General features: G+C 42.8%; 1 protein-coding gene across 1 annotated transcript; it reads left to right on the top strand.

Annotated features, from left to right (window-relative positions):
- The first annotated feature begins 529 nt into the window (after positions 1 to 529).
- Positions 530 to 13,709, top strand: LOC113949452 (annexin A8-like). The gene is made up of 13 exons (XM_027648063.1): positions 530 to 605; positions 717 to 763; positions 4,403 to 4,493; positions 4,751 to 4,845; positions 5,975 to 6,088; positions 6,935 to 7,025; positions 7,615 to 7,694; positions 8,315 to 8,374; positions 8,934 to 9,027; positions 10,718 to 10,813; positions 11,055 to 11,113; positions 11,963 to 12,085; positions 13,382 to 13,709. The coding sequence occupies exons 2-13, from the start codon at positions 743 to 745 to the stop codon at positions 13,436 to 13,438; spliced, it is 981 nt and encodes a 326-aa protein (XP_027503864.1). The 5' UTR covers positions 530 to 605; positions 717 to 742; the 3' UTR covers positions 13,439 to 13,709.
- Positions 13,710 to 16,814: the final 3,105 nt, after the last annotated feature.

The following is a 16,814-nucleotide window of genomic DNA, read 5'->3' as shown; positions in this document are numbered from 1 at the left end:
TTACTGAGTTTCACTCTTAAAGTGTAGGACATGGATGGTGTGGAGTGTGACTGGGTGTGTTGTTTGTTTGGTTTGGATTTTTTGTGGTTGTTTGGAGGAGGGTTAAGTTTTTGAAGAAAGGGAGGTAGAGGAGAGTTTAAGTTTCTAGAGTTCCATTTTACAGTGTTCCAGATTGGTAGAGACAGCAAGAGTTGGTAATAATGAATGGCTCATTCTATTGTAGCAGAATTCACCTAGTCTCAGTGGAGTTTTAAACTGAGAAATTACCTAGTTGTAATTTGCATGTTGTGTCTGTGCCAGAGGCCAAAATGTTAGCAGGGAAGGGCGTATGTTGGGAGAAGCAGTGGAAACATTACAATGAGTCAACAAGGTTGAACGTAGGGCTCTTCACAAGGGAAGCCTCGTTTATTAAGCAACTTGATCTCTCCCTGTGAGCTCATATGTGAAAAACAGGTTGAGCCATGTCTGAGGGTGTTGCCCTGTGGAATTTGTAGATAAGGATGCTTTATACCTGCGTGTGCCGAACACAGAGAGGTCAGTTACATTCTGTGGCTTCCAGAGGGAACAAGCCTCCAGAGGAGTACAGTTATTCCATTTTTCTTGCGGTAAGTTTATTGAAAAGAACTTCTGCTTCTTCCTCTTCTCCCTATGCCTCCCTTCAAATCTCAGATTCCCTAACCATGAGGTATGATATGTGTGGTTTTCTTCATCAACAGACCCAGGTATCACTACTGAGGCTGCAATGGCGTGGTGGAAGGCCTGGGTAAGTAGAGGATATATTGACACCCTGAGTTTTTTTGGCACTATAATAAAGTAACTTATAAGTTGTATCAGGCATTGTGTGGGAATGAAAAGTTTCCTTTAAAAATCAGCAAGACCTGTTTACTGTACTTCTGGCTGCACAGTAGCATTCAGCATTTCAAAAACTGATGAATGAAGGTGTAAACATGATTGCTGGCTATAAGAAGAGGAGTAGACTCTGCCTGGCCCTTCAGTTGAGAGTGGTGCAGGGGGGTGTTTGTGTGCCTGTGTGCATGGGGAGATGGTACCATGGAACAGCAAAGTTACACAGTTGAGGTCTGCAAGCTGCGGGCTCCTTGTCTGCTCCCTTCTCTTGTGGCCAAGTGTGAGTTCAGGGCACTGGTCTGTCCCCATTTTGGTCCCCTGCTGTGCTGGCAGGCTGTGGTCACAGAGAAAACCGTAATGTCTTTCTTTGGTAGGTCTTTAGTATTGCAACAACAATGTGTCCTTGAATATCCTGTCTGTTTGCTAGGAGCCAGAAATGCTCTGTATGTTCTCTTGTAAACTCTTGTGGCTTTGAGAGGATTTGGCAGGATTGTAGATGCTCATGGGGTGTGCTGAGGCAGCCTCCAGGGTCGAGCTCCGGCCAGGCAGCAGGTAGCTCTGGTGATGTGCCCAGTTCTGCTGCCGTCCATGGCAGCTCTCTCATTAGCCTCTGTGGGAGGCTGGGTTTTAATCCCAGATTTCATCTCCAGATAACTATAAACCAAAGCCTAGAAGAGACCTGCTGGAGACATGCAGTGGAGGAGTACTGGTAGAGAAGTCTTCTTTTACTGTTCCAACCCCTGTCCAGCACCTCTGCCAGTAGTGCACAGGCTTTCTCTGGAATGCTTTTGGCTCGTTTGTTGAAAGATTTGTCCCAGAGTTCCCTCACTTGTTGTTGTGAAGACAACTTCATGTTTAAGCAGCCTGTGCAAAGGGTAAACCTGCACTGAGGCTCCGGTGCTGCTGCTCCTCTCCCAGCTGGGGTAGTGCCGCTGGTGGCAGAGCAGGGGGTGAGGGGCCTCCCTGCCACATGCCAGCAAAAGTACCTGGGAATCACAGCAGAGCTGTTTTAGTGTATTATATTGCCTCCAATGCAATGCAGCCATCAGGGAGGGAGAAACTACTCCCTGCATGGATGTGACCGATTTTTCAGGTTCTCAGTTACAATTTTGCAACTGAGGGGCAAGGACCAGAAGAAAAAAACCCAGACTAAACCCAAAATACCCTGTGGAACAGGGATTGCCAAACTAATTCCTACTTTCCTTCAGTAGGATTCAGATAGCAAACTTTCATAATCTCAAAATATTTCCCCCCCCCAAAAAAAGATTAAAGTTGTAATCTTCCTTTCTGCTGAGTTCTCTCTGCTTTGCTCTTTCCTTCTGGAAGTTTAGTATAATCAAATAGATGCATTTCCAAAGCTTGGAGTAGCTCTCACTTTAATTTTTCCCTTTCTGCTGATCTGTTCCCCAGTACTCCAAGTTGGAAATAATTTCTAAACTTAGAATGAGAAAAGAAAGAGAAAAAACCCTGAAAATTCCAGTGATCTCTTGCCTAGTTGGTGTTGTAGGGGGTGGAGGCATGAAAAGAAAATGAGAGGCCCAAGGAAGGATGGGGAAAAATTGTTTTGGTTTTCTAAATCCATCATAAAAAATACAGTTCAAAGGCAAAAAAAAAGAATGAAAAAGTGTGAAACTTTCTGAGAAACTTGCTACTGAGAAAAACCCAAAATGTAATCCTACCTGTCCCCAAATTCCAGCTTTTCAATAAACTGTTGTTTAGATTTGAAGATATTTTGGTAGTAAAGCTTTTAATCCTTCCTTTCATTTATAGGTAAAACTTTTCAGAGCATCAGTTGTCAGGTACACTGATTCTACTGCTTTCATGCCAGTTATTCATATTTACATTAAGAGTGACACAAATGCCTTGAATAGTTTTGGTTAGGTAGTAGTAGGATCAATTCAACTGGGAAACAAGACGAAACTGAACAGGGTTTCTCTGAAAAGTTGATGTGGTTGTACCTGTGCTGCAACAATTATGTACATGGAGAATGAGGTGTATGAGTGAGTCATGAGTGTGCTACTTGACCCAGGAAGGGACGTAACTGTTTATTGGAATTAGTACCAAAAGAGATCATTGTTTAATTTCCACTGCCTCCAAATGAAAGCTCAGCTTTACACTCCCTCTTTGACTGAGTCACCAGGCATGCCTCCAGAATGTTGGGGTTTTTTTCACATGTTCCTTGCATGCAGCTAGAGAGAGAGGACTGACCATCTTTTTCAGAGCAAAATCACATAGATGACTGCAACCTGCTTTCCCAGAAAGCTGTGATGGTGCTGGCTGTCTTAGCAGAGGGCTACAAAAGGTGCACCTGCCAGCTCAACCAGACACCTCTAGGCCAATGACAAACCATTGGAGATGGCAATACTACCTAGTCTGTCACTGCTTTTTCTGCAGTGACGCTTCACCACAGCCTTAAACTTGCTGTTCAGTGATTATTTGAATTCAAAGCTTCATCTGTTAAGAAGTTTCCTGTTGACACCATCTGCTTCACAGCTGCTCTTTCTGCTGGGACAAGGTGTGGTATTGCAGGAGTCTGTGCTGGCTGTAAAGCAAACTTCTCCAAGTTGTGCTGACTGATGAACATACTGCCTCTCTCAATACTCATCATTGCCTCTTGGTCCCTTGTCACTGCTCCTGGAGCTTGGCTGGCAAAGGGGCCAGCAAGCAAACATGTGCCAGCTGTATCTACTGGTACTCTCTCACAGGAAATAAGAGCAGAGGGTATTTGCATCACAGCAGGAGGCTGGTGGGTGGCACTTGGTGGTCCATATTATGCAAGTCAGGTAGGACATTCTGGTCTGTGAGTTCTGATTTTTTTCTGGCCGTGAAGCCACCCCCATTGAAAAATCCAGCAGGTCATACTGATACCATTAATTCAATATTAACACAATCTCTGAAAGTAAATTTATGAGAATATAGTTGTTTCCAACTTAAATATCTTTGCCGCTAAGAAAGAGAAAACTGTCTATTATTGGAATAAAGTGATGATGACTCTTCATGCCTATCCACCCACATACTCTCCTGTTGATAGGACCAGCTTGTTAGAGATGTGACAATATATCCAAGCCAGTCCCTTGACTAAAAGCTATGTTAAATCATAGCTTTTATACCTGGTTTTGGTTGATTGCCTTGCTTACCTTGTGGTGACTGAAATAATTCTCAGTGTGCCTTTCTGCCCTGGGACTCTGGCACTATTGGCACCTTAGGGGTCTGTCAGGGGGATTCTTGTGTAGTTGGCCCTTGGTACAGCAAAGAACTACCAGACTGCCTGCACTGCCTGCTGACTCTTGCAGCAGCATCAGCCATGCTTTGCACTTCATGTTTCTGCCGGGAGCCAAAGGCTGGTACAGACAGGTGGAGACAGGAAACTTGTGTTCTCTTTGGAGAGAAACTTGTGTTCTCCTTTTGCTCTGCTGGGAAACTTTGAAACAGTCTCTCCTGTTTTCTGGGACTTCCCCATGTGTAGGCAACAAATGGCATTATTGTACTTTTCAAATGCTTTTTCTTCAGCTGATGAAATACAGCAGTGAAAAGTCCTGTATTTTTCTTCTTTCAGAGTGAAGAAGAGGGCAAGTCTGTGGCAGGTGCTTTACGCTTTGATGCTGCACCTGATGCCCAGACTCTGTACAAGGCCATGAAAGGGCTTGGTGAGTTGACTCCAACCACATATGTAAATTCTAGTTTTGCTTATACTTGCTAAGTTGAAAGCCATTCCTTAGGAAATTTGCATCCAGAGATACAACTTTTTTTCATGTGAAAAATTAAAGTTTCCTTAGTATGTACTTAAATTTCTACATGAAGGCAATGAACTAGGCAAAGTTATCTGAATATTCAAACTGGGATTTTGGACTAGTCTCAGCTTATTCTGTGACCTTTGTTTATGACTTATTGTTGCTCTCCACAGGGACTGATGAACAAGCTATAATTGATGTCCTAACCAAGAGGAGCAACATACAGCGTCAAGAGATTGCCAAATCCTTCAAAGCACAGTTTGGAAAGGTTCTACCAAAGCAAAGCCATATTCAATCACTGTTTTACTGCAGCTGGGATGTAGTAAATGGGTGTACAGTTCATGCTGCAAGCATGATGCAAACAATACGCAGGTCTTCTGCAAATAACTAGATTAATATCTATTTATAAGGCCTGGGATGAATGTGGGAAATTAATTTTTGATCAGAAAAACTTGGTTTTCTCCCAAAGATTTAAATTTTCTTGTAAAATGCATTTTGACAAGAAACACTTTTAAAAAATCAGTTTCAATTTAGAGTGTAGCTTTTTATTGGTTTTGAAGCTGTACCAAAAATTGATATTTTTTTAAGTGATATTTTGAGTAAAATATTGGTTTGGTTTCAGACCTTTTTAAGTGTCACAGAAAGTTCAATTTAAAGACTTATTTAATTACAGTTGTTTGGAAATTCTGAAAATGAAAACAATCTGTGGTTATTGACAACCATGTTTTCCTGTGGCTCTCTTTGTTTCTTTGATAAAAATCTTACTTTTAATAGGAAAACTTTTCCACAAGCCAGCTGTGCTACCAGCCCTACTCTGGAGCCCCCAATGACCCTTGCTGGAAACAGAACTGCCATGCAAGGGTCTCAGAAAAGGAAGCAAATATGGGAGTGGCAAATATGGAACAATGTATAAATAGAATGCTTGCATCCCACTAAAACAAAGACAGTCATACCCTCGAAAAACCTGTACTGTAGTGAAAGGAAAGCTTGAAGTGTATCTTCAAGCAAACTTCATGCCTGATTCTGCAAACGTCCCAGGTGCAAGTTTATGTGCAGGCTTTGGGAATCTGCTTTCCCTGAAGCTACCTGTGTTCAATTCAAGGCCTTCAGCTGCCTAGTCTGCTCACTATCTAGAGCAGGATGGAGAAAGATTTGCTGCAGGATGATTTACTACCTGGGAAAATCTTAAGTATTGAGAAAACAGGGAATGCGGAAGCACCTAGACAAATCCCATTGGGGAGTTAGGTTCCATTTCAGTTCCAGGACCTTTTTTAATGAACTATCAACACAATACTGTCATTCAGCTTCATTACTTAGGCCATGGGGATGGAAACGGCATGGGCAGTAAAAAGATCCTGTGAAGCTGTTTATGTAACTATGTGATGCATATTTAACAGGATCTGATTGAAAGTCTGAAGTCTGAACTGAGTGGCAACTTTGAGAGGCTCATTGTAGCTCTCATGTACCCCCCATTCAAGTATGATGCCAAGGAGCTGTATGATGCCATGAAGGTAAGCAAATTGCATGCTGATATTTACGTAATAGCCCAAATGCAGTGCTAAATTCCTGTAATTGTGCTTATTAATGTAATTGGTAATAAGTGGACTGTTATGTTGTTAAGTTTGTTATTAGCAGTAGCCTTTGAGAAATAGTTAATTGTATTATTAATGCATATTGTGGTTATGGCTATAGAAGAATTTCTGTACATGTGTGTCTTATAGTTTTGCTGTTGCCTTCCCAGGCTCCTGGTGCTAATAATGCCAAGGTTGCGGGTTCAGTCCCTGCAGGAGCCATTCACTGAAGAGTTGGACTTGAAGATCCTTGTGGGTCCCTTCCAACTCAGAATATTCTGTGATTCTAAATTCACACACAAAGCTGCTGCCCTGACACCCCACCTGAGCCACGAAACCTTTAAGAAATTAAGGAGTGGTGGTGCAAGGGCCAGGCTGGGGTTAGCTGGGATCCTACCTATTGGTACTGTATCTTTATATGTTTCAGATGCAGAGTGGTCTATTAAAATGGTCCAAAGATGACTGTCTAGCCAAGCATTGGTCTCCCCACATCCTTCTAATGCTGTCTATTGTCAAAGATCTGACTCAAGAAATGCGTTGCAGAAGTGTGGGGTTACATAAAATCGTCCTTTACAAATTAGGCACCTCAGTAAAAGAAACCGTGTTCAAACCAAATGTGCTTTCTGTCTCCAGCTTTCATCATGACAGTTTCTTACAGCTCAGCACACAGCCTGACACTGCTGCTATCCAACGCCTCCCTTGACCATACTTTTCTAGCAATAAATCACACTCCATGACTAGATCCTTTTCTCCACCTTTATTTCTCCACTGTGTTTTCTATTAAAGGGTGTGGGAACCAGTGAAGGTGTTATCATAGAGATCTTGGCATCTCGGACTAAAGCGCAGATCAAAGAGATAATCAAGGCTTACAAAGAAGGTAGGTGCCTGGGGCTCAGATTTCTGTGGTCAGAGCAGTGAGCCTGATTGCACAGCACTAATGGTGTTACCAGCTAGCACTGTCAGCAGGAAAATGGCTTTTTTAGAAGCCAGAAGGTGGAACCTAACTTTGGTTTCAGCCTGGCAAATAGAACATGGCTATGCTGAGATAATTTGAAAATCCCTTTCTAGGTCTTCATCCAGCTACAGCAGAGGGTCAACAAACCACAGATTTGGCTCAGTTTGGCCACAAGGGCTGTTGTCAGAACACAAGCAAAACTAGAGCTGTGCACCTGACTGCTTCTCCCCATTAAATAGATGGGATTTATTAAATATGTATTTGTAAATATTTGGTCTCTTTGGTCCCTTCAGCTATACCTCTAACATTAGCTCTGGGTTTATTCCTTGGAAGGGAGCTAGTGACTCAGCTGGATGCAGGTGCCAGCCTGGGTATCACTGAGGGTGTGGTCTCAGCCCTATTTTGTTCCCTAATTACCTTTTTGACCAGTGTCCTTTGGTTACTGGTCATATCTTGACTATACCACCCAAATAATAAATCCTTCCCGTGTCCTTCTCTTTCCTTTCGGTAGAATACGGTTCTGATCTGGAAGAAGATATAAAATCGGAAACAAGTGGCTACTTAGAACAGATTCTGGTCTGCCTTCTTCAGGTAATGCTAGAAAAGAGAAATGAGGGTATAAAGATCATCACATTTTTCTCCTCCTTTTCTGAGAAGACATGCAATAGAAAAGCCAGTACAGTCATGATCACCAGATAAACTGCGGAGACAACCATGTCACTGGGAGTGAATCTGTTTCAGCTTCCATGTACTGAAGCAGGGAACTCTCCATCCTTTAGCAGCAATAAGAGATGGAATCTTAGAGCCAGCTCTGCTGCAGGGAGACACCTCACTTTTCTGTATGTGTAAAGCCACTGCACTCTACAAGGGTCTTAGAAAACTGTGGCCCTCCACTATGATTCACCACTTTTCTAGGGTCTGTGCCTTTGATGTTGAGTGTATTTGGATGCATTTACTCTATCACATTTTCTCAATTTTTCTGCCTAGCAGCAGAATAACTGAGGAACTTTTTTACTCCACTTCATGACTGATTTCAGTGCCTTTCAGTGAAGGAGTTAGCACTTGTGCTGCCTGAAGCATTACTGCTTGAGCATTCTGCAGTAATAGATAGCTGAGAAGGATAATAGATTTTGGCCAAAACAGATGCTGTGATCCATATTGATGGAAGAATCTTTGAAACAAAATGGTTACCTTTCTTCTTCTTCTCATAGGGTGAAAGAGACAATGCCACTCTCTATGTGGACACAGCCCTGGCTCTCCAGGATGCAGAGGTACTCTCAAATGCCTGTGAGCAGATATGCCTGCAGATATTGTTCAGATACATCTGCATCCCCACCTTCCTGAAATTCAGAGTGCTTCAGTGGGCAACAGTCGTCGTTATCAGAGGGTTGGACTCACAATAGTGTGGGGTGGGGTGATCTTCAAGTAAGCAACTTGGGGTTCTTCAATTTTGCCTGCACTGCTGAGCTTTGCCATTCCAAAGCAGAGTGATGAGACCTGGGCTTTGTGCTCAGCTGCTTTTGACACGTGAAGTGCATGGGTGTGGTGGAGTGGAAGAGGAAAGAAAAGAGAAGAAACCTCCAGAGTATTGTTGGCTGCTCCAGCTGCTGCTGGAGGAATGGAAAGGATGGAGATGGCAGCTGCTCCAATTTGTCTAGAAGGCAGTCAAAGGTTTTCATAATCAACCGTTCTAGAAGACTCTAGTTCACACAGTGTTTTAGGTTACTTCAAACCTCTTTACCCTAGTGATGCCTTCAGACAAACTCTATTCCTTTACCAGCTGCACACACAGAACATTTCACTAATAATTAATTGTGTGTTAAATTACAGACTCTCTATGCTGCTGGAGAGAAGATACGGGGCACTGATGAGATACAGTTCATCACCATCTTGTGCAAAAGGAGTGCCACACACTTACTGAAAGGTATGGAGCAAAGCCCACACTCCCAAGCTCTGGAATGAGAAATCACTCTAGACAAAAAGAAGAGACAGAGCTATAGGTGGAAGAGATGGGTGGTCAGAAACAAGTACCTGAGTCTATTTTCTAATCCTTAGTCACTCAGTAACCAAAAGCTGCCAGCAGCTTTATGAAAGATTATGAAGACTTAGTTCTGCTGAAAACCAAGTGGCTTATCTAGGAATCCTTTATACAGTGCTGATAACAGGATGGTATAGTTGTTTTTATAAACCCAAGAAGTGAGTGAGTGAGTCCCTTTCTAACCAAGGAGCATATGGTGGACAAACAAATGACCCCTTGAGTGTGGTTCCTTTGGGGGGAAAAAAAAAATCACTAAAAAAGGCATCAAGGGCTGCTGGGAGGGAAGACACTAACCCTTCTCCAGCTAAGAGAGACCTCAGCTCCTCACTGTCCATGCAGCAGAGACCTGACCTTGTCATCTCAAGACTTTTGAGGCATAACAGATTTTGTTATGTTGACTTAATCTAAGCATATCAAGTACTATGTAAATCAGCTGGACCTAAACTGATAAATGTAGTTGGTGATAAATTAAGCATGCCTGAACTTTTTCAAGCTGAGGTCTTCTGAGGCTGTTTCTATGCCCTGGAAGCCAGCTCCCCCTTGTGTTTCAAATTCAATCTCCCAAGGTCACTTAAAAAATAAACACACACAAAAAAGGGGCCTCTAGAGTCTTTGTCTGTATCTGCCTTTAAAAACCAAAATTCGTCTAGTTGTTATCATAATGCAACCAATCTTTGAAACCTGCCATGGCACCAGGCAATTTCCTGTGTGCTATGGCAGTCTGGAGCTGATTGTCTTTAAAACCTGAGTGTAATTGTTGCAGCCTTTTTTTTTTTTTTTTAATAGAGTGGGCCTGAGTTGAGAAGTTTGTATCCATCTGTCTATTCTGTATTCCCTTTCCTCAAAGTGTCTTGAGTGTTGATGGTCTTGGATGCTGAGCAAAGTTTATTAAGATGTCCATTGCATTATATAGTTTTCCTTCTCTGTTAGTCTGAAAGCTAGGAATAAAAACAGATATCTATGTTTCTGAATCCTGAAGTATACAAAGTGTGTAAGGGGAAAAGTGACTCTGTTCCTGAGCTTTTGTTAATGTGGGAACTCAAATATCTTGGAATACGCACCTGTGTTTTGCTCATCTTTTCTCAGTTTTTTTTTAAAATTGTGGTTGAAATAGTAAGTTTTCCCAAAATGTGTGGTCATCATTTTAAAGTCCATGGGCCATGAGCAGCATAGTCCTAGATTTAAGTTGATTTTATTTTGGCTCCTGAAGCTAATGACATCACCAACCACAAGACCAAAGGTGTGCCTCACTTTCTGTATTCTGCTTCATTTCCGTGTTTAAAGACAGCGGTGAAGGGTCAGATTTCCAAATGAACTTGAGATGACTGAAATTACATTTTCAAATGAAGGCAATAAATTAAGAATCAGGGATGGTTTGGGTTTTGTGAATATTGCCATCCATTTTTGTACATTATTTCTGATGTTGACTAAAGCCTCCTGCTGGTGCAAATGTGACCATTGCTTTAGCAGGATCTGTATGTTCATATAACCACACAGGCAGTGCCTGCAAATATTGGGCACAAAATGCCTCAGAGATTGCTTGGTAAAAAATTGAAGTTGTTCATGTTTCAAACAGTGTTTGAAGAATACCAGAAACTGGCTGGTAAGAGCATAGAAGACTCTATCAAGAGTGAAACTCGTGGTTCACTTGAGGATGCCATGCTGGCTATTGGTAAGAGTGATGATGTTTCCCTTTGCTTTGTCTGAATCTGCTGCCTTTTCTCCTGCAGTAGTTGACTGTTATGAGGTGAATCTACTTTATAAAGGTATCTGGTAGACAGTAAAGTGTGCCCCTTGGGTAAGATAAACTCAGATTTCTGGAGCACACTGAATTAATGGAAAGGATGTTGAATCACCTGCTGCCCTGGACTGGAATTACCATTGATTCTTACTGATCCTTTTTGTATGTCTAGTGAAATGCACCAGGAACATCCGTTGCTACTTTGCAGAGAGACTGTACCATGCTTTAAAGGTAAGACTCTTCATTGTAACACACTTGTTTTCATATTGGACTTAACTTGTAACCTGGCTTCCACCAGCTCAAACTAGAGGAGCCAAAGTTTTGGTGAAATGCAGCAAGTTTTGTGCAATTCTTGCAAAAAGTAGCAGAATTCTTTCAAAAACTTTCAGTAGAAAAGTACCCTTTAAGCTTGAGATACCAAGGGAGTCTGGTTTTTCTGGTTTAAGAGTCTGCAAGAAGCCCAATCCCACTTTCTGGAACACAGACAAAACCTCTGGAAGAAGCTTTTCTAGGGGGTTGATTATGGTGAAGCTTTGCATTCCATGTTAATCGACTGGAACACAATATTTTCTCTTTAGGAAGCAATTCTCTCAAGGGCAGTATAAAATGAGAGTTCTAAATGGGGACACATAAGGCATTTGCAGATTGTGCCCCTGTAACGCTTAATTTATATGTAAAAGATGTCAGCTCTCCCAACGTTTTGGAGAGCTGAGATAACTGACTTGTTTTGTTATAGATGTGATCTTAATTTTCCTGTGAGTGATTAAACAATATTGGTTGAAGCCAAACATTGCATTGATGATGCTACACAATGTGTATTCAGTGCCGATTTCTGACTCTGTAGCATGTTTGCTTTTGCATTTGGCATAAACAGAACTTGTAGCACACTTCCATGGTGGGTATGTGGTGTTGATGGTGGCCTCTGGGACGGGTGTAAGGGTTGGCCCTCCAGAAAGGGATGCAGATGTTCTGCAGGACAAATGATGTTTGAAAGCTTACTCCTCCTGTCCTGAACCAGTTTGCACAGCTTATCCCTTGAACACCCACTAACATCACAGACTGATATATCTGTTATTCCAGGGGGCTGGCACAGATGATGGAACTCTTATAAGGGTGATTGTTTCTCGAAGTGAAGTTGACCTGAATCTTATAAAGCCTGAATTCAAGCGTATTGCAGGAAAGTCTCTCTCCAGTATGATTTTGGTAAGCAGAATCTTGATATGATGATTCTTAGCCATTACATGTACTCCTAACCTGTCTAGCACTGTGGGATTTTTCCATGGGTGGGTTGTTTGCAGTAACGATGTCATTTTGGCTGTGATCATGGCTCTCCTTCATTAGGCCTATTAACTATCATCCCCTCGAGAGACATATATGCTTCAAAGGTGAGTCAGGTTGTCAGACTGTATGCTCTACAAGTGACTTGGACAAAGCAAACCCAAGAAGAGACTGCACCAGGTTTTTCATGGACCAGACTCTGTATCCATATACTGCATGATCTTCTAGATGAATGTAAATTGTTACACCTATCCCACACTTCTGTGCCATTTTCTTTTCTCTCTCTGCTATCCTTAACTGCCTCAAGCCAGTGCCATATAAGTCAAAACAGTGCTGAGGGTTTTTCTGTTTGTTTTCTTTTTTTTTTCTTGTTGTTGCTGTTGTTTGGAATTTTTTAGCTGACTTTACCCCAGGTGAAAGCCTGGTATATACTGTGATGAGACAGGTTTAGAAACTGAACCTTGTCAAAGCTTATTGTAGCATTTGAGTCTCGGTGAATTGAGTGAATGTGCCTCCCCGCTCAGGGCTGAAATGCTGGTTTTACTGTTTGTCCTAAGGACTCTGGGACATTCCTCTCCCCCTGTGCAAATGGCACAGAAGCCCTATCTTTAGTAGTCCCCATGGGAAGTAATGGTTCTGTAATGAAGGCCCTTTCTTGTAATTGACACTGTCAGAGTCTGTCATGTTGATTAATGATCAGTCTTCAAGAATCTGTACAGCATATTCATTCCTTCTCAGAAGTGGAACTGCTTTACACCTGTCAGCACAAAACATTCAAAGGGAGCAAATTTTTTTATCTGATGAATATTTTGTGTGGTGCTTCTAGATAAAAATGACCCTGGTTTTGGCTTTTTAAAAAAAAGGGAAGAGATGGTACACAAATATCCAGGGATATAAAATCTGAACACAGCTGGCCTGATTACTCTCATTTGTGCTGACTTTGTGCTGCCCTGCAGGACAGAACCCTGACCAATTGCTCACCTGCATTCCAAAGGAAAGAATTAGACTTGATAAATGTTATTTCAGGTGGCAGCTACAAGCCTCATTTCTCCATTCACTTTTGATGGTGTGTCAGTTGGCAGTAACTCTGCTAAAGTCTGGCTTGCTCTTTCCAAAATCCTTTTCCTGTGTGGGCATATTCCACAGACTGACAAAGTCAGCACTTGGAGCATATAGAGGAACTTCCATGCTCACCTATTTTTTAATTTTTTCTCCTGTCAGGATGACACCAGTGGCGATTACAAGACAGCCTTGATGAATCTCTGTGGCAGTGACTGACAAACTTTAGGAGGAAGATGTTGAAAAGGATACAGAGAAAATTAACAGTGAACAAGGGTCTTGAAAAAGTACATGTAGAAAATATTTTCATTGATCCAAGTGGGGAGAAAAAGAAGATCAAATTAATAGTCAAGATTTCCAAAGCTTTCTGAAGGTTGTGGATGCTCATTATACATTAAATGCTACTGACTTCCCCAACAGTTTTTCAAACACAAGGGGGAATGTTAATTTTTCATTCTCCTTTTGTTCATTGTAATTTCCTTTTTATTTTAATTCTTTCTGAAGTATGATGCTTTGATGAGAAATTAAAGGTTCTTTTAAACCCTCTGTAGTTGTTTCACAAGTCTGAGCAATTCTACAAAGCTTGGGCTGTCCTGAAGCCTTGCTAACTTCACTAGGATAAGCTGGTAGATTGCAGACTGTCTGATGCTAGCAGGGTGGGTCTGGAAGGAGTCCCAGATATTAATGAGGCTTTAGGTCATGGGTCAGAATGCCATGGGGGTTGGTTTAGCAGCTTTATTTGCATAACTTCAATAGGGTCTCCCCAAGGAGCAGTGAATGGCAGAGCCAAGCTGGCTGTAAGCATGTGAAAGTTGAAAGCTGTGTGCCTGATTTCCTTCTTCCTTGTCTGTTGAGGAAGATCAGCAAGTTCAGGGCTTGACATCAATGTCAGACCATGGGGGAATCAGAATTGGAGTAGATGATTTGTTTATAGTGAATATAGTATATCCTGCCCTTGAGAGCAGACCTGTTTCTGCTCCTAGTTTCACAGTAACTGCTCAGATGTCTGTACACTCCCTCAGAAGTTGCCTCCAACCTCCATGACTGCACCTACCACTTGCTGAGTGAGGCCCCAAATGTGAGGACAGTGATAGAGAGATACAGAGAGAACAGGATGAAATGGTTTGAGAAGCTCGGGTCTGCCTTGACCACTGATTCTCCACACTTATAGCAAATCATTAAAATGTGTACCAAAAGGCATTGTGTTCAGGAAAGGAGCTTTTCCAATCGAGTGGATGAATTTACTGTCTGTGGGGTTATACCTTGCTTGCACTGCTCAAATTAACAGGAACCAGAGCAGTCAGAGTGGTGAGTTAAAAGGTTTTAAGGAGTCCAGACCACAGACCTGGGACCTGGGCTCGAGGTAGCTGGACATCTCTGGTGAGCACAAAGAGAAGGAGGTTTCAATCCCTGCCCCTTTAAGTGCTTGTGTTTTCAGTGATATCCCAATTTCTCACCCAGTGTCTCAGTTGGAGACAGGTCTCTTAACCGAGCTTCAAGGTTGGGGTTCTTCTCTCAGTTTTTGAGGGATATGGGCCAGCTACAGGCACCAAAGGACAGGGAATTGAACGTCCCTTCTGCTGGCCAAAGGCCCCACTTGATTCAGTCACTTGTTCTAGTCGATACTGATGATCAGCCTTCCTTGGTTTTGGGGTTTTTTTTTGCAGGGAGGGTTGTGGTGCGGGGGGGGGTGTTTTTGTTTGTTTGTTTGTTATTGGCTGGGGGTGGGGGTTTTTTGTTTGTTTGGGTGGTTTTTGTGGGTTTTTTTGTTGTTGGTTTGGTTTGGGTTTTGTTCGTTTTCCTTTGTTTGTTGTTTTTGGGTCGCTGGTTTCCACGAGAGGCATGTGTGTGTGTGTTTTTGTGTGTTTGTTTTGGTTTGGGTTTTTTTGTTTTGTTTGTTTGTTTGTTTGTTTGAGCCGGTTCGGGCGCTGGTTTCCACGAGAGGCATGTGTGTGTGGGGAGGAGGAGGGGAGGCAGGGAAAGCCGTGCTTACACCTCCATCTGCTGGGGACAGGGCACAGCCTGCGCGCAGCCCGGCGGCCGCACCCCGGGCATCGCTCACCTCTCCGGGCAGGGCTCCCGCGGGACAGGCGAGGAACAGGCACAGTGTGGCGAGATTTACCCCCTTTCCCCCTTTGTTCTCCCTCGCAGCCGCCGTAAAGGCTGCAACGGGGGCGAGGGATGGGAGGGGGAGGATGCGTTTGCTGTCCCCTTTGGGACTCCAGTTTCGGGGCTTTCACCCCGCAGTCCCTTGGCGCTGGCACGGCTAAGGGGCTCTGCAGGAATGCACTGCTCTGACCAGACTCACGTGATGAGGTTTTAGCGAAAATATGACCCATTCCCCTGTGTTTGAGGTATTATTTCAGAAAGGCCAAATGGGAATTCGTGGCTACCTGAGCAGAGAGCAGGAATGATTTACATGGCTGCACCAGCAACACCTCCGATTCCTGAAGTTGGACAAGCAGCAAATGAAAAGCAATCCCGACTTTGAGGGACCTAAATTCTGACTAGAAAAGCCTAATGAAATTCAGCCCTTCAAACATATTTTAGTTCAGAGTTATCTGATGATTTCACTGAAACATTTGTGCTTATATCATCCCAAAGCTCCCTGTTGTTATTGTTATCAGGTTATTCAGCTCAGAGGCTGGCTTTTGTTGGCCTGTGCTTAGCACAGTGGGTCAGGATTAGAGCTGTTTCACTGTGTTTGTGATCCCAATTTATTAATAATAGCTTGGGAGATGTTGAGTTGCCAGTATGCTCACACAAGATCAGTAGTAAAGCTGGAAAAGAGAAACAATCATGGGAAGCTGATTCTATCACTGTAATTGCTGGGAAACAAAACAATTGTAAAACATCAATAAAGATTTAATTACATATTGATTGTTGCTAAAATGTTCCCTGGGTGAACAGGTGCTTTAATAAATCGGAATCAATTCCTAAGCTGTTCTAACCAGTCTTTTCTAAATGCAAAGATTGACTTAGGGCCTTTCTATTCATTCACAGTTTTATTAACATGATTTTATTGCACAAAAATCAAGATAAAAGCTCAGCAAGGAAAAGGTAACACAGGCAATGTAAAAAGTGTCCATGACTTGTGCAGGCCTTCTGCTGCCTATATGCCAGTCTTTTTCCCTCCCTGAGCTGCAGAAAGACCTGTGTACAGGGAGTCTTCAGGGACTGTAGTAATGCCACCTTGCTGTCCCCCTCAGGTGGCTGCTTGGTGTCCTGAGATGCAGCACACACACAGCAGGAGCTGTGCTCTCCATCAGCCTGGTGAGGTGTAGGTACTTTAGCTCTCTGCTCAACTCACATCCAGGTATCCATAGGAATAACTGTCTCCAACTACTGGCTCTGTTCCTGATGCCTGGAAAACTAACAAAAATCTATTCCAGAGAGGATGCTAATGCATATACATCATTTAACCTCTGAAGGTTTCTATTTCAGAGAAACCTAACCTTATATAGTGTTGTTAATTCTCCCAGCATCCCAGTCCATATGTGGCCTGAATCCCAAAAGGCCAGACACAGGATCTCCAGGCAGTGGCCAGCCACAGGCAAAGGCTCTGCTTCTTAAGAAGTATGTCATCACTGTGACT

The sequence above is a fragment of the Corapipo altera genome, unplaced genomic scaffold (genome assembly GCF_003945725.1).
Source record: "Corapipo altera isolate COAL_440 unplaced genomic scaffold, ASM394572v1 56, whole genome shotgun sequence".
Classification (NCBI taxonomy): domain Eukaryota; kingdom Metazoa; phylum Chordata; class Aves; order Passeriformes; family Pipridae; genus Corapipo; species Corapipo altera.
This window is presented reverse-complemented; position numbering and strand designations above follow the sequence as displayed.